Source organism: Echiichthys vipera, assembly GCF_963691815.1.
Source record: "Echiichthys vipera genome assembly, chromosome: 5".
Classification (NCBI taxonomy): domain Eukaryota; kingdom Metazoa; phylum Chordata; class Actinopteri; order Perciformes; family Trachinidae; genus Echiichthys; species Echiichthys vipera.
The window spans coordinates 6,523,838-6,545,129 of record NC_139830.1 but is presented as its reverse complement, the minus strand read 5'-3'; the positions used below and the strand labels follow the sequence as shown (position 1 = coordinate 6,545,129).

The following is a 21,292-nucleotide window of genomic DNA, read 5'->3' as shown; positions in this document are numbered from 1 at the left end:
TTTCCATGTAAACTTTGGTGACCTCTAGTTGGTTATTTACCTCATCCTTCTCATTGCCAGTGCCTCCAAAACAAACACGGTGACAGATGAGGGAACAGTGGTGTATGGCCTTTTACTTTTCTTTTAAAACCACCATCCTATTGTGACTTCTCTAGTATCTTAGTATCTTAATAATAAATTCGTCCAGCTGGGAGGAGGCCTCGGGGAAGACCCAGGACTAGGTGGAGAGATTATTTCTCCACACTGGCCTGGGAACGCCGCGGGATCCCCCAGTTAGAGCTGGTTAATGTGGCCCGGGAAAGGGAAGTTTGGGGTCCCCTGCTAAAGCTGCTGCCCCCGCGACCCGACCCCGGATAAGCAGTTGAAGATGAGAGATGAGTGAGTGAATAATATATTATCATATTGGGACATCGTATGTATTACTATTATTTTAAAAGGGGTGTGGTAAAACAGATTCATGTGTGTATATCACTGAGACAGAGGAGTGTGTGTAACATCCATTTATTACCACCTTATATGACAAATCTGGAAATTACAAACATTATTTAATTGAAACATCATCCTCAACATTTCAACAAAACAAAAAAAAAAAGAACTCAAATCAAATCGAGCAAATTAAAAATAAAAATTAAGTTAAAAGGGTGACGAGTCGACCTGAGAAACGGTATACGGACTATCAACTGATCCGGAGGAGAAAAAAGAAAAAAGAAGCTAAAGGGGGGACGTATACAGAAAACATGACCAGTGTTATTTGTCATGTGACACTGATTTACAAGACATTTTCACATTTTAATCAGTTATTTTAGTTTTCTAAAAAATCCTTTCCACACTTTTGAGAGCTTTTGGTTTTGGATGACGTTACAAACCTAAATGAACCTTTGTTATAAAAAGGTTTTATTCGTTTAAAAAAATGAGCCACTGCTACAAAAGTATCTCTGACACCGTATTTGCGCTCTCAAGCTTTGGCTTTAAATAATTAGATGAAACCAATTTGAACACCACCCAAACTGGTGAGGTTAAACTCTCCTGTCATGTAGGAAAAGAGCGTCTACAAGAGGATCCAACTTTGATGCCAGAACGAGTCAGTAGCTTCACATTTCAGTAGAAAAAATCTGTTCAAATCCGTGTTTTTTTTGTTGTTCTCTGTAGGTGTTTTAATCTGATTTATCCCCCCCGTCTCCATATCATCCACAAATAGTTTGAAATGAAAAAATAAAATGAAAATAACTCCTGTGCGTGAGACTCATTTGGAAGGGGGAAAAAAAATAACAAGATGAATGACAGCAACGAACAATATGGTAATCCTAAATCAACTTCTCCAAAGACGATGATGGATTGTATACAATATGCTGTGGTGATCAGAGCCAACACTCATGCAGACACATACGGGGACAGAAGAGCCAGCCTTGGCCTTCATGACAAGAGACTAATACCATCGTCTCCGCGCATTTCTGAGCGAGGCTGGCAGAGGATAGAGAGCAGGAGAGGACCGAGTAAGTTCTTCTAGCACCCTGCTGCGGAGAAGAGACGAGAGTCCCCCAGCAGACACATACCCGTCCTCTCCACCTGTCTGTCCCTCCTAAATTTGCGTCGTTCCAGACCGTGTTTCATCCTTATCCTATCCACAAATCCACCTCTCCCCCACAGAGTCAGTGCAAACTAGGAGACGTGTGCTTGAGGAGATCTCATCACCAAAGAGTCGGTACATGCACAAAAAGAGAGTACCCTAGAAGTCTGCTGCTGAGAGCACTAAGAAAACACAACTATACACTTTATCCATAATATAATCAGTTTTCCTCTACACACTACTAACACGGAGGGAGAGAGGGAAGGAACAGGTGAGGAGCAGAGGGACGGAGAGACAAGAGTGGGGAGGAAAGGGCGGGAAGAGGTGAAAAGGAGAGAGACCGAGAGGAGGAGAGAGCGGTTAAGCGCGTTCCCCGCGGATACGACGTGCCAGCTGGATGTCTTTGGGCATGATGGTGACACGCTTGGCATGGATGGCGCACAGGTTGGTGTCCTCAAACAGACCCACCAGGTAGGCCTCGCTGGCCTCCTGCAGAGAAGGTAAGAAGGAAAAACAAGAAGTGTGAGTAGAGCTAAAATGGCTGGTGGATCAACTGATTGATCGCTTTTTAGTCTTGTTAACTTATTATGACTGATAATTAACCAATACAGTAACATGTAATTTGGTTGAAATACTGACCTGAAGAGCTCCGATGGCTGCACTCTGGAAACGCAGATCGGTCTTGAAGTCCTGGGCGATTTCCCTCACCAGACGCTGGAAGGGCAGCTTGCGGATCAGCAGCTCAGTGGACTTCTGATAACGACGGATCTCACGCAGAGCCACGGTACCAGGCCTTCATATGAGAAAAAAACGTATATGTCATGTATACAATCGACAACGGACAATGGTCACTTAAACATCCAGGGATTGAATTTTGTCCCTACAATTGTAAAGACATTAGTAACTCTGGTTTGGGATTTCAGTCTGCCTGTCTCACCTGTAACGATGGGGCTTCTTGACACCCCCAGTGGAAGGGGCGCTCTTACGAGCAGCCTTTGTGGCCAGCTGTTTACGTGGGGCTTTGCCTCCAGTGGACTTACGGGCGGTCTGCTTGGTACGGGCCATGGCTACTAAAGATCACCTGCAAAAGACGAGGAAAAAGGAGGTTAAAGAAGTCAGCGGCTTTGGTTTTGCACAACACGTTCCATCATTAGGAGTTCTCCTTTTATATCTTCTTATTTTGTGAACTTCCTTTAACCCGTTTACTCAGGAAGAAATATAAACAAGACAACAGACAGAGTGTAAAGTATTGTTGTATTCTACATACAACATTTCTTAAATAGTGATTGTCAATACTCTCACATGAATACAATCATACAGATACAATACAAATACTTTACTAATACTTTATATATTTACTGTAGATATTTGTGTTTCAGTATTATGTGCTCTGTTTTATTATGGCATCTCGGATTTGCTCCAAACTATGTATTGTTGCTTAGGTGCAGTGACAATAGAGTACATACATATCGATCTATCTATCTAAATAGAAATGCAGTTTGGAACAGACAACTTGAATAAGTTAACTTTTTGTGTAGGTAAACATACAAGACAATAAACATCACTCAAAACATGAACGAGGACACTATTGGCTGTTAGACCGATACGTAATTAAAAATACAGTGGCTTAGCCAATCACCATGCAGAGAATTCAATGTAGGCGGGCTCTGCAGCTGCCTTCCACTGTTGCTAGGTTCCGCCTACCTCGCTCTGATGATGGCGGCGGTTTGATGCGCAAACGGGATAAAGACCCGGGGTAGAAGAGCAAAGGAGTAGCGCATAAACAACTTCAATTTTAGAAGAAACAGTTGTTCCAGCGTACCGGGAAATACGAGAACAACATAGAAGACATCTCAAGGAACTCATAGATACTCATAGGAGAGCTGAACGGTCCATAACGGCTGCGTAGAACCGAGCTGAACCGGCGCATAATTTGAAACCGAATTTTCCCTCATCTCAACGGCTGCAGAAAAGACTGCATTTCACCGGCCGTGTTTGTTATTTAATCACACGACCAAATTAGAGGTTTTTCGCGGTTTAAAAACGCCTAGAAATACATAGAAGAAACAACTTAAAAATACAAAGTTCGTGTGCAGACACTGTGAGACGTTTGGACAGGCTTACCTGGGGGGAAAAGTGAGTAGAAGTCGTGAGAAATGTTTTCGCTTGTCTCTATTTTCTTCTTCGTATCCACAATGGGGAAGAAGCGTCCAGCGGGAAAATGGCCGCCGCCGCGTCAATCATGTGTCCCACAATGCAACAGTGTTCATAACATTCAGTGGGGGACTAAACACGACTTAAGTCTGAGTAAATAAATAAATAAACATGACTTAAGTCTCAGTAAATAAATAAATACAGAAATAAACACGACTTAAGTCTCAGTAAATAAATAAATACAGAAATAAACACAACTTAAGTCTGAGTAAATAAATAAATACAGAGATAAACACAACTTAAGTCTGAGTAAATAAATAAATACAGAGATAAACAAATACATACATAAATAAACACGACTTAAGTCTCAGTAAGTAAATAAATACATACATAAATAAACATGACTTAAGTCTGAGTAAATAAATACAGAAATAAACATGACTTAAGTCTGAGTAAATAAATACAGAAATAAACATGACTTAAGTCTCAGTAAGTAAATAAATAAACAGAAATAAACATGACTTAAGTCTCAGTAAATAAATAAATACAGAAATGAACATGACTTAAGTCTCAGTAAATAAATAAATACATAAATAAACATGACTTAAGTCTCAGTGAATAAATAAATACAGAAATAAACATGACTTAAGTCTCAGTAAATAAATAAATACATAAATAAACATGACTTAAGTCTCAGTGAATAAATAAATACAGAAATAAACATGACTTAAGTGTCAGTAAGTAAATAAATACAGAAATAAACATGACTTAAGTCTCAGTAAATAAATAAACATGACTTAAGTCTCAGTAAATAAATAAACATGACTTAAGTCTCAGTAAATAAATAAACATGACTTAAGTCTCAGTAAATAAATAAATACAGAAATAAACATGACTTAAGTCTCAGTAAGTAAATAAATACAGAAATAAACATGACTTCAGTCTTAGTAAATAAATAAATACAGAAATAAACATGACTTAAGTCTCAGTAAATAAATACGTGTAAGAATGTGAATTTTGTTCTGGTTAATGATGCTGCTAGAGGCCTAGTCTGCCGGGGGATAATACTTTACCAGATCCTCTGAGCTTCTCTCCTCTCTGTCTGTATCATTCATGTCTCATCAATGCATGTTACTAATTCAACCTCTTCCCGGAGTTGTTTGTTCTTTGTCGTCTCGCAGGTCTCTGCTGATCGTGGTGGTGCCTGCTGCCGTGGTCCTACATGACGCTTCCTGCTGCTATTATAATCTATCATCTTAGCTGTGCTTGTTTCTACTATTCTGCTGTATTAACCGCCATAACATATAAGTCATATTCACGTTACTATAGATATTATTATAGTTACTGGAAGTGTGTCTGTCTTTGTCTCTCTCTCCTTCTCTTCCTCTCTCCGGTGCAGACAGATGTGGGTCCTCCACAGAGCTGGGTCTGTTCCACGTTCCTGTCTGTAATAGGGAAGGTTTGCGTTGCCACCGTACTCTACGGGGGAATTGTTGGGTCTTTGTAAATCATAAATAAGTCATAGAGTGTGGTCTTTACCTACTCTGTAAATTGTCCTGAGATAACTTTTGTTATGATTTGGCACTATGGATAAAATGTAATTGAATTGAATTAGGGCTTTAACTGTGATTCCTGTTTGTGACATCTTGCTTGAAAAACAACAGTACATTATCAGAGTATTTGAAGATGAATGTTCTGCCCATCGACTGATCGTTAAAGCTCAAATATGAGTCGCATCTTAAAGTAGATATTCACTCATGCAGCTTATTTAACCACAAGAATCCATTTATTATGTTTGTATGTGATCTCTGCAGTACAAATAGTTTTCTTTGAAAAATGACTGGAAACATAAATCAAAAACACAGTAGAAAAAAAAAAAAAAAAGGTTATATCAACCTGAGAGAGGAACAAAAAGTCAAAAACATTACCTGGACATAATAACGTGTCTGAAAAAAAAATCAAAATATGATCGCCACATGTCTGCTACATATACGCCGCTTGTATCCTGCTAAAAAATGCAGTGTCATCATAGCACAATGACGTTTCCAATTGACAACCCGAATCAAACTTTTGTATTTTGATACATTAAACATTAACAGTAGAAATACACCATTGTTGTAAAAAAAAAAATCACTACTTTTACAACTAATCTCTATTCCAAAATAATAATCAGAAGGCCCATTATATCAATGTGTATTTCCGTCAGAAGATGAAAGTATCTTAACCTTAATGCTATTTCCAAAGCTCATTTTGTCTTGTACACTATTCTTGCAAAAACAGAGATAACAAGCATTCCTGTGAACTAGCTAATTCAAAGAGAGGAGTGTAACTGATTTCAAAACGTACATGAAGATACCCCTAAGGAAACTCTGCTACTAGTAGCACCAAAGAAGACATAATCACACATTTTACGGTTATCACAATCATATGATATATATTTATATAGGACCTCAAACCAAACTACTAACTAAGTATAGAGGGTAGGGGGGTAGGGGGGTAGGGGGGGTAGAAAGAGTGGCGACGGGACAATAGGACAATATAACAATATGACAAATCAGAAAACATTTTAGGCGCGCTCCCCGCGGATACGACGTGCCAGCTGGATGTCTTTGGGCATGATGGTGACACGCTTGGCGTGGATGGCGCACAGGTTGGTGTCCTCAAACAGACCCACCAGGTAGGCCTCGCTGGCCTCCTGCAGAGAAGGTAAACAGGAAATTCAATGATTTTTGGTTGAAATAATGAAACATTGTATTAGTTAAAAAAAAAATGTAATTAATGGTAATTAATGGTGAGAGCTTCTGAACCTGAAGAGCTCCGATGGCTGCGCTCTGGAAACGCAGATCGGTCTTGAAGTCCTGGGCGATTTCCCTCACCAGACGCTGGAAGGGCAGCTTGCGGATCAGCAGCTCAGTGGACTTCTGATAACGACGGATCTCACGCAGAGCCACAGTACCAGGCCTGGAGACGACAGGAAAAAAAATGTACTTGTGCAAAATTGAAGTGGGGAGCAGCTGAAATGTACCTGTTTTTGCACAAACTTGTGTTATTCTCTGCATACTGTTGATAGGTAATTGAATGATTAAACTCCAGTCTTTGTCTTTTTCTATTAGTAGGAATCTGAGCGCCACTTCAGAGATGATTTCCACAATATCCTCCACAGATCAGTCTACATGCACAGTAAACATAGACTGTGTTTGTTAAAAGAACAAATACAATAACTCAAATATGTCCCACAATAGGCTGGAGGAAAGCTATTGAGTCTATCTATAAGTCAGTTGAGTTTTGATTTATATCCACATACTAGTATGCAACCAGGCCGGAGCATACATTGTAGCATGCCTTGTGTTGTTTATCTTTCCAACACAAACAGAAGAACCCCATGACCTCTCACCTGTAACGATGGGGCTTCTTGACACCCCCAGTGGAAGGGGCGCTCTTGCGAGCAGCCTTTGTGGCCAGCTGTTTACGTGGGGCTTTGCCTCCAGTGGACTTACGGGCGGTCTGCTTGGTACGGGCCATGGCTACTAAAGATCACCTGAGGGCAACATGACAAAGTTTGCTTTTGGTAAAGTGACTACAATGCATTTTTAGGCACATGTGCAACAGGACAGCTTAAGAGTACAGTATATGAAGGATTAAAAATAAATTATTTTACAGTTGTATTTTGAATTTCACATAAACAAAACAAACTCTACTCTTCATTTAAATTATGAGGATAAAACAGCATCAGGAGGCTTTTTTCAAGTGATTTTTAAGGCAGCTTATGTAATGATTGTCCTAAGAAAGGACAGCGACGGCATCGAATCATAACAGAGCTCTTTATCACCTAAACCAATCAGATTCCTTAAACGAGCCTCTGAGGCGGGCTATTTCGAACCGAACGACCAATCACAGCGCGACAATTACCAGACAAGCCCCGCCCCTTGCGCAGAGAACGCGGGTATGTTCGTTTCTTCACAGCGCGCTGCCCGGCCGCGCACCAGCGTTGGTTTTTCATCGAGAATGAGCTATTTCGAGGGAAAACCAGGCGACCCCGCCCGCGCCGGCTGCTCGGTGTCCGCAAACGAGCACACTTTAAAAAAAAAAATGATGGCTGGCTCGCTGTGCTAGAAGACTGTAAACGGGAAGGGGAAAAATCGTTGTAGCAAACGAAGACATTGACGATAAAAACGACGGAAAGGTGTAAAAACAACGGCGTGAAAGCGGAATTTACTTTTAGGAAATGACACTAGACACGTCCGGGGATCGACTGGGAACAATATTTTGTCAGATGACCCCTCACTTTAGGCGCATTTTCCGAGTCAAATTTGACCACATCGCAAGTGTGTGTGTTTTTTTTTTTAGGTCCCCGAGCAGGCAGATAATAGCGCGACTGCTCTGCGTTTTACCTTTTCCACCGAATAATGTAAAAAAACACAACCATCCGAGACTTAACGCCACATTAAAAGATAGATGGGGGTCTTATTGAAATTGTGAGACCTACCTTTGGAAACTTCGGGAAAGATTGCAGCCCAAAAATGGGATTGTGCTCTTGAGTCTCTTAAAGCGTTGTTCTCGCTATAAAATGAAGGGAGGGGGAAAAAAAAGGAAAAGGAACATTGGAAGAAAGCAACAGGAGACTCATTTCCCATGATGCACCGGGGACAAACATACATGCAACATGATAAACAGTCTGCACCACACTGAACGTGCAATGTCGTGCAATTCCTTATCAATCATTATCATTGATAGTTACGTTTAAGTTGTTATTTTTTAGTTTTTTTAAATTTATTTTTTTGTTATTTAAATAGAAAAAACAACCAAAGTATTATTAATATCCAGGTGAGAGTATAAACTGAGTGACACTCATTATTTCTGACTTTTAAGACAATATTCAGAGTTTTTATTTGATTAATTATGATGTAAACATTTATAATCTATCATAATAGTCTTTGCTTTTTTTTACCGAGCATCATGCAAACGACACACACTCCCCCTGTTGTGAATAAGATGTATGATCATAGCCTTATGGAATAGATGCAGTCAAAAAAATAAATAAATACACAAGTTTGAACTTTTATTTACATGTAGACGCACAGCGTTTACACTGGCCGTCCTGCAGGTGGCGCTACAAGCGTGCACATTTGCTCTCAATCCTGATTATTGGCAATTTTGTTAGTTAAGGTTGGTATATTTTTTTGTTTTTATTGACTTTTTATTGTGTTTATTATCTGGAAATAAAAAAAGCAACCATAGCACAAACATACACGCAACATGATAAACAGTCTGCACCACACTGAACGTGCAATGGCGTGCAGTTTCTTATCAATCATTATCTTTGATAGTTATGTTTAAGTTGTTATTTTTTAGTTTTTAAAAATGTATTTTTTTGTTATTTAAATAGAAAAAAACAACCAAAGTATTATTAATATCCGAGTGAGAGTATAAACTGAGTGACACTCACTATTTCTGACTTTAAAGACAATATTCAGAGTTTTTATTTTATTTATTATGATGTAAACAATTATACTAAATCATAATAGTCTTTGGGTTCATTTACCGAGCATCATGCAAACGAAACACACTCACTCTGTTGTGAATAACATATATGATCATAGCCTTGTGGAATAGATGCAGTCAAAAAAATAAATAAATACACAAGTTTAAACTTTTATTTACATGGAGACGCACAGCGTTTACACTGGCCGTCCTGCAGGTGGCGCTACAAGCGTGCACATTTGCTCTCAATCCTGATTATTGGCAATTTTGTTAGTTAAGGTTGGTATTAATTGTTGTTTTTATTGACTTTTTATTGTGTATATTATCTGGAAATAAAAAAGCAGCCATAGCACAAACATACATGCAACATGATAAACAGTCTGCACCACACTGAACGTGCAATGTCGTGCAATTCCTTATCAATCATTATCATTGATAGTTATGTTTAAGTTGTTATTTTTTAGTTTTTTTAAATGTTTTTTTTGTTATTTAAATAGAAAAAAACAACCAAAGTGTTATAAATATCCGAGTGAGAGTATAAACTGAGTGTCACTCATTATTTCTGACTTTTAAGACAATATTCAGAGTTTTTATTTGATTTATTATGATGTAAACAATTATAATAAATCATAATAGTCTTTGTATTTTTACCGAGCATCACGCAAACGATACACACTCACTCTGTTGTGAATTAGATGTATGATCATAGCCTTATGGAATAGATGCAGTCAAAAAATAAATAAATACACAAGTTTAAACTTTTATTTACATGTAGACACACAGCATTTACACTGGCCGTCCTGCAGGTGACGCTACCAGCGTGCACATTTGCTCTCAATCCTGATTATTGGCAGTTTTGTTAGTATTATTTGTTGTTTTTATTTACTTTTTATTGTGTATCCTATCTGGAAATAAAAAAGCAACCATAGCACTATTAATGTCTGAGAGAGAATATGAATAATAATTCAGTGTTTCAGACAATGTTTTGTTTCAATTATAATTTAAAACCAACACAATATTATTTGTTATTTACTGAATATCACACAAACTAAACACACTCACTCTGTTGTAAATGAGATATTATCATATCCTCATAACATAAAAACACAAGTTTAAACTTCATTTACATGGACTACCGCAGAGATTTGTAACAATAAGCTCATTTTATAGCTTATACACAAATGTTATGTATTATAAATTATTTCTATTGTTGATGTCTTTATAAATCACATGAAACTATACCAGAAATATGTAAAAAAGTGTGTATTAATTTTCAGGATAAATAACTAAACTGAAACATATAATACGGGTGCAAAACAAAGCTATCACAACAAGGCTCATCTTAAATGGGATAAACAGTAGCATGTGTTACTCTTCACAGTCCAAAATGTAAATAATCCGTCAACTCCCTCAGAGAAAAGCATTTCAAGTAAAAACACAAAACAAAAACGAAAAAAACAAACAAACAAACAAACAAACAAACAGACATATATCAATTCCATGGTATTTTCGTTTGTTAATGGGACCTCTTGTCTTTTGACGGAATTTCAATAATAATAATAATAATAATTGTATTTATTCATTATTATTTATCTTTGTCTAGTAATGTATTTATTTTTGTTAAATACTGACTTTAAATTTTTTTATGTGTTTATTTGTTATTGATATCCCTCGTTTGTTTGTATTGTTGATGGGACCTCTTGTCTTTTTTATTATTAACAATAATAATAATCATTTCATGTTAGTATTTATTTGTATTTATTCATTATCATTTATCTTTGTCTAGTAATGTATTTAATTTTATTAAAAATTTAATAAAAAAATATTTGTAATAGATGTCAGTCGCTCGTTTGTTTTTTATTGTATATAATTTATATTAAAAAATAAAAATGACATGTAACATTTGCACTTCCGGTCCTGGGGGTGGCGCTACCGGCGTACCTCCAGAACAACAACAGAAGAAGAAGAAGATGAAGAAGAAGAAGAAGAGGAAGAAGCGTGTTTCTCTCTCCAGTCATCCAACATGGCGCCTCCCAGGCGGCTGAGACGCGTGGTGGCTTCACAGCCCGGTTTTCTGAATTTTAAGTCCGCTTCGGGCGACTCGGACTTGGGCAGCGGTCGGAGAAAACGCGTGAACAAGAATAAGAAAAAGAACTGGAACAAACACGTCGACATAAACGACGTAGAGGGGTTTTTGGAGGACGTCAGGCACCAGGAGAGGACCACAGGGTGAGTTCGGTTAGTTTAGTCCCCATTAATGTGGTTTTACCTTTAACTACCGTGAAGTTACCTCTGATACAGGACATTTAGTGCACGTTTTTACGGTTTATGGCCTGTTTTCTGTCGTGCACCTTTATCGGGGATGCTCTAAAACAGTGTCTGTGTCTAACTGTTTGGCCAGTCCTTTTTTATGGCGTTGCTTTGCTAAAGAAGTTTTTTTTTTAAATGTATTATTTTAATGGCAAATAATCCATATTATCCTTATACACAATGCCAAAATGTATTTCTAAATGTAGAAAAAAACAATAAAAATTAAACTGTGCAAAGGCAGTAAATCATTTTTTGAAGTAATTCATTATTTTATTGTTTTTTAATAATCAAACATGTGCTGCTTCCAGATCCCAAATATGATAATTGGCATTTTTCTGTCTTTCATATTATTAGAAAATTGAATAAGGATTGCCAAAAATGTATTTTTAAATGTTGAAACAATAACACAAATTCAACTGTACAAAGAGTAAAACCTTTTAAAAAAGTAATTCCTTATCTTATTGTTTTTTTTAAAATAATAAAACATTTGCTGCTTCCAGATTATTATAAATTATATTAGGGTGTCACAATTCCTTAAATTTATCTTTGGACAAAATAAACAATTCCTTATGTATTTATTTATTGATGTTTGACATTTTATGTAAGAAATGGTTAATCATTTACTAGATGTAAATAATTGAAATGTTGTATTCAAAACTATTTTTTACAAAGAGCAGTATTTCAGTTGTGAGTCCGTATGTGTCCTAATGTGATCTTCATGTTTTCAGGGGTCTGCTGTGTGAGAAGCCCGATGACAGTTTGTTCTTCTTGGACATTGGACCACCAAAGAAAGCTGAACAGAAAGGTAAATATATAATTATGCTTTTAAATGGAAATTTCCTTGGGCGTACAGTTAAGTCATGCATTTCTAATCAATATCTGTATTTCCCTGTGAAGTAGAGGAACCCGTCGAGGGGAAGAGGAGGAAAGGGAAAGCGTCACGTCCTCTGAGGATAGACCTGATCCTGCAGCACGACTCCCTCGTTCCACCACCTAAAGAGTCAGTATCCATCATACATGCATGCATACATACATACATACATTCAACGTCCTTACCTGTAGAGACAGTGTCAGGAGAAACTTGACAGAAGCTTTACATTGTGTTTAAATTTAAATTAACAAATGTATGACTTTTCGGTTTAATATATTTAGACATCAGCCGTGCATTTTATTCTAATGTTCGAGGGCTGTGCGTGTCCAGTGATGATCTCATCCTTGCGCTCCCAGTATTTCTATTATGGGAATGTGAAGACAACACATAGGAGCTCAGGAGACTGTTGTGTAAATGGTGTCCTGGGATCTGAGGACATGCAAACCCTGATCATGAAGCAGCCAGTGGTGGCAAATCATCTCCATCTCCGCTTCATCTTCTCTCCATCATGTCTCATGTTACCCGTTTCCTTTACCGCCTCCTCCCTCACATAATCGTCCAATCATCTGTTCTGCCCCCTCCCCAGTGTGCTGGCCCACCAACAGCCTAATGCCAAGAAACTCCGTCGCATTGCCCAGAAGGCCGAGCAGCTGACAGCCAAAGGTGTAGTGCCACGGAGGCAGAAACAGCTGCTGAACAGACGGGCGGTCAAAAGGACGGTCAAGAAGGCAGTGACAGAGGCCAACAACAACCCAGACAGAGACTACTACGACATATGGGGACAAGAGAGTGAGTGTTGCGTGCGTGCGTGCGTGTGTGTCCAGTGATGATTGCATCCTTGCGCTCCCAGTATTTCCGTAATGGGAATGTGAAGACCAACTTGGAGCTCAGTTGGCCGTTGTGTGAACGGTCATCTGGGATCTGAGGACACACAATAATAATAGTTTATATTAAGACACAAATCTTTAGTAATGCATTGATAGTTAATCATTAATAAGAACATATTGACCTAAAATCTGAAGTTACAGGCATCATGTGGGAGTTGGAGGCTAAACCTAAGCTGCATTTTCCATACAGCTGTGGTGACTGTTCAGTGTGTTTCACAGGCTAACATGAGCAGAGTCTGAGATGTGGATACATGCCTCTTATCTCTGCCAGCTGATGGAGATCAGAGGAGTCCAAATGAGGGAGAGTCCATTGCAATACAGGAGGCCTTATGTACCCATGGGAAATGTCAGTCTTAGTCTCAACAACTAATGTAGAAGTCGAGGTTGAAATGTGTTGCCGTAGTCTCCCTTATCGTTCTTTAAAAGCCCAATCATTATGATGCCTTTAAGAACTAAAAACTGGACAAGAGAAATCTGAATTAATCATAGATTTGCAAATGCATTTATTTGATGATGTGGGCTTATGCACTTGTTGTTGCTGTCTAGTCCTAATCAGCTGCCTTGAGCGCTTTAAAATCTCTTTTCTTTTCTTTTTAATGTAGCAAAAAGCACAGCGGACCCCTGGTACCTACAACAGACAGGCAAGAAGCGCGTCAAGGTGAGAACAAATGTTTGATTTTGTGAGAGATTGAAATGATGGGTTCTAAAAGTAAATATCCATCTACAGTTTTAATCCAGTGAGCAGTGAGGAGGGGGCTAATGTTTGATAAAGAACGTGAATGGTTTGAGTTTGACCAAAGTGGCCATGTCACTGTTTTTGTCAGCGTCCAGAGAAGCTGAACGAGAAGCCGTCAGTGCTTCCTGCTGTGGAGGTGATCGCTCCTGGAGGATCCTACAACCCAGACTTCTTCTCTCATCAGGTAAGATACAACTCTTGAGCCCACGGACTTATCAAATAGGAGGGCTGGGCATCAGCGTTTAACATGTACAGTTATTTAAAACAAAGGACTTTTACTCCCTCAACAAAGTAACGTTAAAGCTCATACAGCATGACTTAATTTTTAGAGGTCTTGTTGTGTTGCAGTAGTTTTATGCAGATTTATGTTCTGATAAAAAGTTAATCACGTTGATTGAGTGTTGATGTCTTCGTCTCTCCTCCCTCCACAGGCCTTGCTGAAGGAGGCCCACGAGGTGGAGGTCAAGAAACAAAAGGAGGAAGACAAAATACAGAGACAGCTGGCTGTCAACAAAGAACACATAGCAACAGAGGTACAGATGATTATTCTGGCTCATCCATCATCTTCGGCTTATTGCTAATGTCGTGCAAGTTTGGATTTATTTTGGATTTTATCGAATGTGTTTTCTGCAGGAGACGGTCTTTCACGAGCAGGTGGAAGGCCTGGTGGAAGAGGAGAATGAGAATGAGGAGGAGGAGGAAGAAGCAGCAGCTCCTAATGAGGAAGAGGATGGTGCGGTAGTAGGAGCCATCACAGTGGCACAGAGGAAGACTGAGAGACAGAGGAAGAAAGAGAGGGCAGAGAAAGTGAAGGTACATGCACCATTTTAAAGAAATGTGTTCAGCTGGTTTAAGTACAAGGTATAAGTAATCACGCAATCTCATAAATCATACTACTCTTCTGGAAAATCTCATCTCTAAGAATTAAAATAAAGTGACTCTACGAACTGAACAAAGCCAGGTTCCTTGATCAGGTTAATTTATGACCTTTTATTCACATCAGGTTTTATATCGGGAGCACAAAATTTTGTGTTTGACTTCTAAAAAAGACAATTTTGGCGTCAAGAGAAGCACCTAAATGGAGAACCTAAACAATTCATTGATTAGACAACAACTTATCAGCTACATGTTTGATAATAAGTTAATTGTATTTATTCATTTTACCTTTATTTAGCCAGGCAGGTCTTTAAGGGCCTACTCACACTGTCCTTCTGGCCGGGGCCAAAACCGTTTTTTCAGCTAAAGCCTAGTACCTTTTAAGCAGTGTGAGTGCACCCGCTCCGCGCATAACTGCGGCCAGCGGGCCGTCCGCGGCCAGCGGGCCGTCCGCGGCCAGCGGGCCGTCCGCGGCCAGCGGGCCGTCCGCGGCCAGCGGGCCGTCCGCGGCCAGCGGGCCGTCCGCGGCCAGCGGGCCGTCCGCGGCCAGCGGGCCGTCCGCGGCCAGCGGGCCGTCCGCGGCCAGCGGGCCGTCCGCGGCCAGCGGGCCGTCCGCGGCCAGCGGGCCGTCCACGGCCCGCTTGAAAGAGTTGGGCTTTAGCGGAGCCGTTTGCACATTTACGAGCACGAGCGTGCGCACATGTACGAGCATGAGCCCTACGGCAGTAGCAGTATGTGCGCCTGTTCGGACATGTAAGTAGGACGGACCATGCGGGGACATTTAACAACAACAATAATGGCGGTGAAAGGTTCACGTTGGTGTGATGCGGAGGTGGAGTGTTTTCTGCAGATTTGGTCGGATGAAAATATTCAAAAACAGTCGACAAGACGCACAAAAACTCGAGGTCTGTGGAAAGATTTATAAACAAAGCCACACACACGCGATCAATGCGTGTGACGTGTTACGGCGTGATGACGTATGGACAGCAAGAAGCATTGGCCGAGGCCCTGGCAGTGTGAGTACAAACGGGGCTGGGGCGCGGGGGGGAGAGGGAGGGGGGACAAGTACCCTAAAGCACGGGGCATGGTGCGGAAGGACAGTGTGAGTACGCTCTAAGAATCTAAGGGTGGAAAAAAAACACGGAAAAGGTCAAAGGGCACACACCCCTTTCAACTAGACATTATGAACAAAGTAAGAGACAAATGGCAGCAGACAGTCAAAGGGAAAGCACACAACGCAGGTGTTGTCCCAGTCTTCTTTTTTTAAACCAAAAAAATTCACAACAATTTCTGGTTGTAGCCTCTCTGATGTGAAAGTTTGTATGACAGTATATTAAAAATCTTTGGGTTGTTAGCTGGAGAAAACAAGGACATTTAAAGACATAATCTGGGCTCTGAGAGGTGGTGTGAATGAAACAGTAAATCAAGAAAGGATCAGCAGATTAATGGATATAATTGTTCATTTTGAGACATGTTTTGAATCGCTGAGCTTGTGTTTTTGGAGCAAAATGTTTTACACTTGCAGCTTTTCATTTTCAGATAACCCCCAAACCAGTAAACTGTTCAAAATAAAAACTATGTTGCAACGTGTTAAGTGTCAATGATAACAACGTCCAATAAGCACCCTCATAAAGTTGCCATATTGTTGTGGCTCACTTTATCATCCGACTACCCACCTCACTGTTTCTCTTCCTCTTCCCATCCCAGGAGCAACGTCGACAGGCCGGCAGACGGAAGAACACACAGCACCAGCAGCTCTTCCAGCTTCGCTCCATAAAGACCTCCATCAAACAGCAGGAGCAGGACACGCACACCAAACAGAAACAACGCAAGGCTAATCAGGAGGCCCAGAAAGCTCAACCCAGGCGCCTCGGCAAACTCAAGTACGCACCTAACACTCCTCACGCTCTCTCTACATGTCCAAGAACCATGAGACAGATTACAGATCTGTTTTTGCTTTCTCATAAACATCAAAATGACATTTTCTGGCACTAGTTTATGCACTATTTGGGTGAACCTATTTAAGTTCACGCTGGACCCTGTAGCAAACACATCTTTCCTTGTTTGCAGGTTTAAGGCTCAGGACATGGAGGTTCAGTTGAGTGACGAGCTCGCCGGCTCCCTGAGGCAACTCAAGGTACCAGTTGCAGTTGTTAAATATTTGCTAGCTCATCCACTGTGACCTTTTACGAGTGAGGACGTCTTTATCTGTAATGAGCTTCATTTAGCTGGTGCATTCTCTTCAGTACTCTGTATTGTCTTATTCTAAGCTCTATCCTATTCTTTAATACTGCAGTGACCCACTTTTCCCCACAGAGATCATTACAGTTTTTATGTGATCTAATTGCCAAATCCCGGCTCTTCTGTCTTATCTCCTGCCATTATGTCTCAGAATAATACGTAAATCAGCCTTTGTGGTGTGAATGGGATTTTGTAATTTGGTCGGGAATTGTGCATTGAGTCAAAGCGGAGTGACATTTTTCTCACATGGACTTGTCTGGGCTTGTCTCTCCCCTCTTCCCCCTTGTAATGCCGCGACTCTGCAGCCAGAGGGCAGCGTCCTCAAGGACCGCTTCAAGAGTCTGCAGAAGAGGAACCTGATCGAACCCAGAGAAAGAGCCAAGTAAGGACCTCTGCCTCGCTCTTACGTAACACCTCCTCAAAGGCTCACACTGATACAGATTCATGCGGTGTATATTGATTTAAATGTTCGTTTCGCTCTCTCTCTCTCTCTCTGTTACCTCCCTCCCCCATCTCTTAGGTTCAAGAGGAGACTCAAAGTGAAGTATGTGGAGAAGAGGGCTTTTAGAGAGATCACTTAGTGCCGAGCCACAGACCACAGGAGCCGACGACAAAGAAGATGGTGCGCATTTAAAGCCACAAACGCAACATAATGGAACTGTATATATACAACTCGATGACCGTTTAGGGGCCCATTTGACCCTTTCAAAAGAGAACCGCTAACACCTTTTATGTCACATCAATGATTATAAACTGACCTGAAAAGTGTTCGATCATGCGTGGTGCATTTCCTCTACTAGTGTGACTTGCGTGATCAATTATTTTCACTCAACGTTTGTGTGTTATGTAATATGACCCCTATCAGGATAAGGTTTTCTAAGTCTTCACATTGTACAGCCGGGTCTGCTGAGGCCAAGTGTCACTGTGTCACGACTCTGCTCATACATGAGTGAAGACGTGCAGCTTGGTTTAATAACGGGGTCAGACACACTCGTGAAATGTTACCATTTACTGCAGGAATATGGGTGGGCCGGTTTATGTCGTAAGCTCGCCTATTTCTAAAGATGGCTGCCATTTCAAATACGTTTGTCAGGAAACCAGAATTTCCAATTGCTACAAAAATAATAGCATTAACAAAACAATACTCAATATTGGATATCACGACAAAAAGTCCTTTGCAGACAAAATGGGACATTTTTTTAAAAACAGTGCTGTTGAAAAAAAAAATTTAACATACGCCAACACATTTGTAATGGGATTGTTTGACCAAATGTATGAAGTATAAATTAATTTCAATGTATGTAAACATTCATAATCTTGTGATATTTTGACGCACAATCACATCAGGACAAGAAAACAATGCATTGCCAGAGTAAAACTATTGGACAGTGATTTATAAAGTTAAGAGTAAGGGCAAAAGACATTTAAAAATATATGCATTTTTTAATCCTCATAATTAGATCACTTCATTAAGTTGAGTTTAATTGAAGTAGATTTAAGGTTTTTGTGTATCGCTCTCAGGTGGAATAAAACCCAGACAGATGGGCTTGAGGAAGTTGGCATGTGATAATTGATTCCAACCTGCTGGCTTAAAACCATAATTGCCTTCAGTGTCGTGCTGGTGTGAACAAGGATGCACACGCACACGCACACGCGCACGCACGCTCGCTCTCTCCCTCCCACAGTGCCTGGAGCCACGCCAAAGCTCCTTATCCGTTAATCAGTGTGAAAATGTAATCTTTACCTTCAGAGTCTGCACAAGCCCCCCACCCCACCCCACCCCTCACAAGACAAGTGTGTAGTGAACCCTGGACCACCTCCCATTTCAGCAGCTTATCAGCGTTTTAATGCCAACTACCTGCTGATGAATTAACCTGCAGACCACAGATTGTCCCCAAGGAACCTCATTCATTACTTTACTACTTATAGGATTTAGTGCAGAATACCCCATAATGCACGACTGTGAGGCTAATGGGAAGCCATGCTTCTTTAATGTTTGTGTTACTGATGAAGCCGACTTTCCACACCTTATACAAAAGAACGTTACCAAAAAAGCATCATCTTACATTCAAATGTGAAACAATATAATGCAGCTAAAACGGTTATTTACCTCTGTTCTCTTTCCTCCTATTTACTTACTTCCCTATTTGGTTTTGCATTTATTTTTTATAATTTTTAAAATCTGTTTACTTTTGTTTTTATGTATATGCTTAATGAACAAAGAATACGCAAACAAATATATAAAGAAAATAATACGTAAAATAAAAAACATCATGGTGGCGCTAGAAGAAACGTTAGGGCATCACCGACACCGTTAAGGTTCATCATCTGAGGAACATGATTGTACAGAAATTACAATCCATCCGGTAGATGTTGAGATATTTCAGTTTGGACCGAACATTCAGGAATGATGCATAAATGTGTATTTTGAGGGTTATCTAGAGGGGCAGTAAATTATGTTGATAGCTGAATGACAACTCCAAGTCACCTTTCAAAGATAATAGGAGGTTGGAGAAGTAGGTTGTGTTTTCTTGTCCGCTCATGCCAGAGGGAGGCAGATTGCAGTCAAACACTTTTTCCTTACTCCACATGTGAGACACGGTGCTGCCAGATTGGCTTGGCATGGGGCTGAACAGATTACGTGTGTGTGTGTGAGTGTGCGTGCGCTATCTTCAGTGCCCCCTCCAGGCAGAAGCACGTGGACACACTGAAATTTGTGCAGAAAGTTACTTGAGGTCATAAACATCACATAAACATGCTCGCATTCTGTGATGGCACCCACCTGTCTCAAAGTGACGAGCCTTGATATACATTTAGATGGGTGCTTTCTGCGCGACAGGTGCCAAAAACTGCAGCTTCTTGGATGGCCACTTGAGGCTGGCTCCAAAAGAGAGTCGATCCAACCCGTCCTCGTGCCAACCGGTCACAGGCTGCCATTTTGTCAGGACCCTTTGGCGTCACTTCCCAATGCCCTGAGTATCCCTACGCATCAAGCACATGGCACTCCTGGTAACCACACTGGGCAGCCCTGTGGCGTAAAAACCATGACACTCTTGAATGCGGTTTTAAACACGGAACGAGTTGTTAACGTTACCTTGAACTGCGTGTTTATGTTTAGGCAGCAAAACTACTTGGTTAGTGTAAGGAAAAGATTTTGGGTGTGGTTAAAATAAGTGTGTTTGTAACATAACTACTGTGATGCGTGGGACATGCACAGGTAGCTCAGTATATGCTGATATCAGCTTTTTTAGTGCGTTTGTTTCCACCTGATGAATATAATCAACCAACTGATGGCAGCGAGGCGGCAAATGCATCGCTGCAAGAATGCATTTGGTCTCCACAAAGTCCTGAGGGGAAACTGTGAATCTGTAGTTACTAACCGCCCCACAATGTTTAGCAGCTTATTGCTAACGTTGTGTACCATTTAAACAGTTAATGTACAGTTCCCCCTGAAAACAACGCTGTGAGAGCAACAAAAACCCCAGTGTGAGCTGTAAACCCAAGGGAGAGGCATTGCATTGCATCATAATTATAATATGGAAAATATTAATTTCAAGTCAGTTATCAAGCAAAACCAAACATTTGCTAGTTCCAGCGCCTCGGCTGTTAGTACTTGCTGATGTTATGAATTTAATATGTAAAAACTAAAAATCATGGGGGCTTAGATTGTTGTCTGGGCAAAACATGGCAACTGCAGACCCCACCGTCAGTGCCTTAGCCTGAAAGTCCCCGAACCCCCCAATGAAACCTTTGACTTGCAAACATTTATACAGTCTATGCTTGCAAATGTTGTCCCTGTAAATCCTGTTTGAAAGCTTTCCCCGATGTCAATATACAGTAATATAAACTAGGCCAAATATATTTTGGGCTCCAAAAACAATGCAGTTGCCTGTGTGTGTGTGTGGGTGTGTGTGTGTGTGTGTGTGTGTGTGTGTGTGTGTGTGTGTGTGTGTGTGTGTGTGTGTGTGTGTGTGTGTGTGTGTGTGTGTGTGTGTGTGTGTGTGTGTGTGTGTGTGTGTGTGTGTGTGTGTGTGTGTGTGTGTGTGTGTGTGTGTGTGTGTGTGTGTGTGTGTGTGTGTGTGTGTGCGTGCGCGCGCGCGCGTGTGTGTGAACAGCAAAGATAACCCTTGTTAGAGCAGGTAGGAAAACCATGGATAAAAGTCAAAATC

The 21,292-nt window shown here is 40.4% G+C and overlaps 3 protein-coding genes across 4 annotated transcripts; 1 reads left to right on the top strand and 2 right to left on the bottom strand.

Annotated features, from left to right (window-relative positions):
- Positions 1-485: 485 nt before the first annotated feature.
- Positions 486-3,809, bottom strand: LOC310947636 (histone H3.3A). Its single transcript, XM_083914513.1, has 4 exons — positions 3,692-3,809; positions 2,505-2,648; positions 2,207-2,360; positions 486-2,056 (listed from the first exon to the last, which is right to left on the bottom strand). Exons 2-4 carry the CDS (start codon positions 2,630-2,632, stop codon positions 1,928-1,930), a joined length of 411 nt encoding a protein of 136 aa, XP_083770639.1. The 5' UTR covers positions 2,633-2,648; positions 3,692-3,809; the 3' UTR covers positions 486-1,927.
- Positions 3,810-5,485: 1,676 nt separating this feature from the next.
- LOC310946848 (histone H3.3A) lies at positions 5,486-8,321 on the bottom strand. Its single transcript, XM_083913417.1, has 4 exons — positions 8,208-8,321; positions 7,116-7,259; positions 6,529-6,682; positions 5,486-6,416 (listed from the first exon to the last, which is right to left on the bottom strand). The coding sequence occupies exons 2-4, from the start codon at positions 7,241-7,243 to the stop codon at positions 6,288-6,290; spliced, it is 411 nt and encodes a 136-aa protein (XP_083769543.1). The 5' UTR covers positions 7,244-7,259; positions 8,208-8,321; the 3' UTR covers positions 5,486-6,287.
- Positions 8,322-11,224: 2,903 nt separating this feature from the next.
- On the top strand, positions 11,225-18,663 carry nop53 (NOP53 ribosome biogenesis factor). Of its 2 annotated transcripts, none has more exons than XM_083913275.1 (12): positions 11,225-11,431; positions 12,241-12,317; positions 12,413-12,512; positions 12,970-13,172; positions 13,873-13,928; positions 14,095-14,190; positions 14,438-14,539; positions 14,640-14,819; positions 16,590-16,765; positions 16,953-17,019; positions 17,429-17,505; positions 17,644-18,663. In XM_083913275.1, exons 1-12 carry the CDS (start codon positions 11,226-11,228, stop codon positions 17,702-17,704), a joined length of 1,401 nt encoding a protein of 466 aa, XP_083769401.1. In that variant the 5' UTR covers position 11,225; the 3' UTR covers positions 17,705-18,663. The 2 variants fall into 2 exon arrangements, with proteins under 2 accessions (XP_083769401.1, XP_083769400.1); XM_083913274.1 differs by having other exon boundaries at positions 12,410-12,512; positions 17,644-18,662.
- Positions 18,664-21,292: the final 2,629 nt, after the last annotated feature.

Coding starts and splice junctions, on each gene's coding strand:
- nop53 (XM_083913274.1), top strand. CDS start 11,226: ATGGCGCCTCCCAGGCGGCTGAGACGCGTGGTGGCTTCACAGCCCGGT. Junction 12,513..12,969: donor CTCGTTCCACCACCTAAAGA/GTCAGTATCCAT, acceptor CCCCCTCCCCAG/TGTGCTGGCCCACCAACAGC. Junction 14,820..16,589: donor AGAGGGCAGAGAAAGTGAAG/GTACATGCACCA, acceptor TTCCCATCCCAG/GAGCAACGTCGACAGGCCGG.
- LOC310946848 (XM_083913417.1), bottom strand. CDS start 7,243: ATGGCCCGTACCAAGCAGACCGCCCGTAAGTCCACTGGAGGCAAAGCC. Junction 6,683..7,115: donor AAGAAGCCCCATCGTTACAG/GTGAGAGGTCAT, acceptor TGTCGTCTCCAG/GCCTGGTACTGTGGCTCTGC. Junction 6,417..6,528: donor CAGCCATCGGAGCTCTTCAG/GTTCAGAAGCTC, acceptor CCTTCTCTGCAG/GAGGCCAGCGAGGCCTACCT.
- LOC310947636 (XM_083914513.1), bottom strand. CDS start 2,632: ATGGCCCGTACCAAGCAGACCGCCCGTAAGTCCACTGGAGGCAAAGCC. Junction 2,361..2,504: donor AAGAAGCCCCATCGTTACAG/GTGAGACAGGCA, acceptor TCTCATATGAAG/GCCTGGTACCGTGGCTCTGC. Junction 2,057..2,206: donor CAGCCATCGGAGCTCTTCAG/GTCAGTATTTCA, acceptor CCTTCTCTGCAG/GAGGCCAGCGAGGCCTACCT.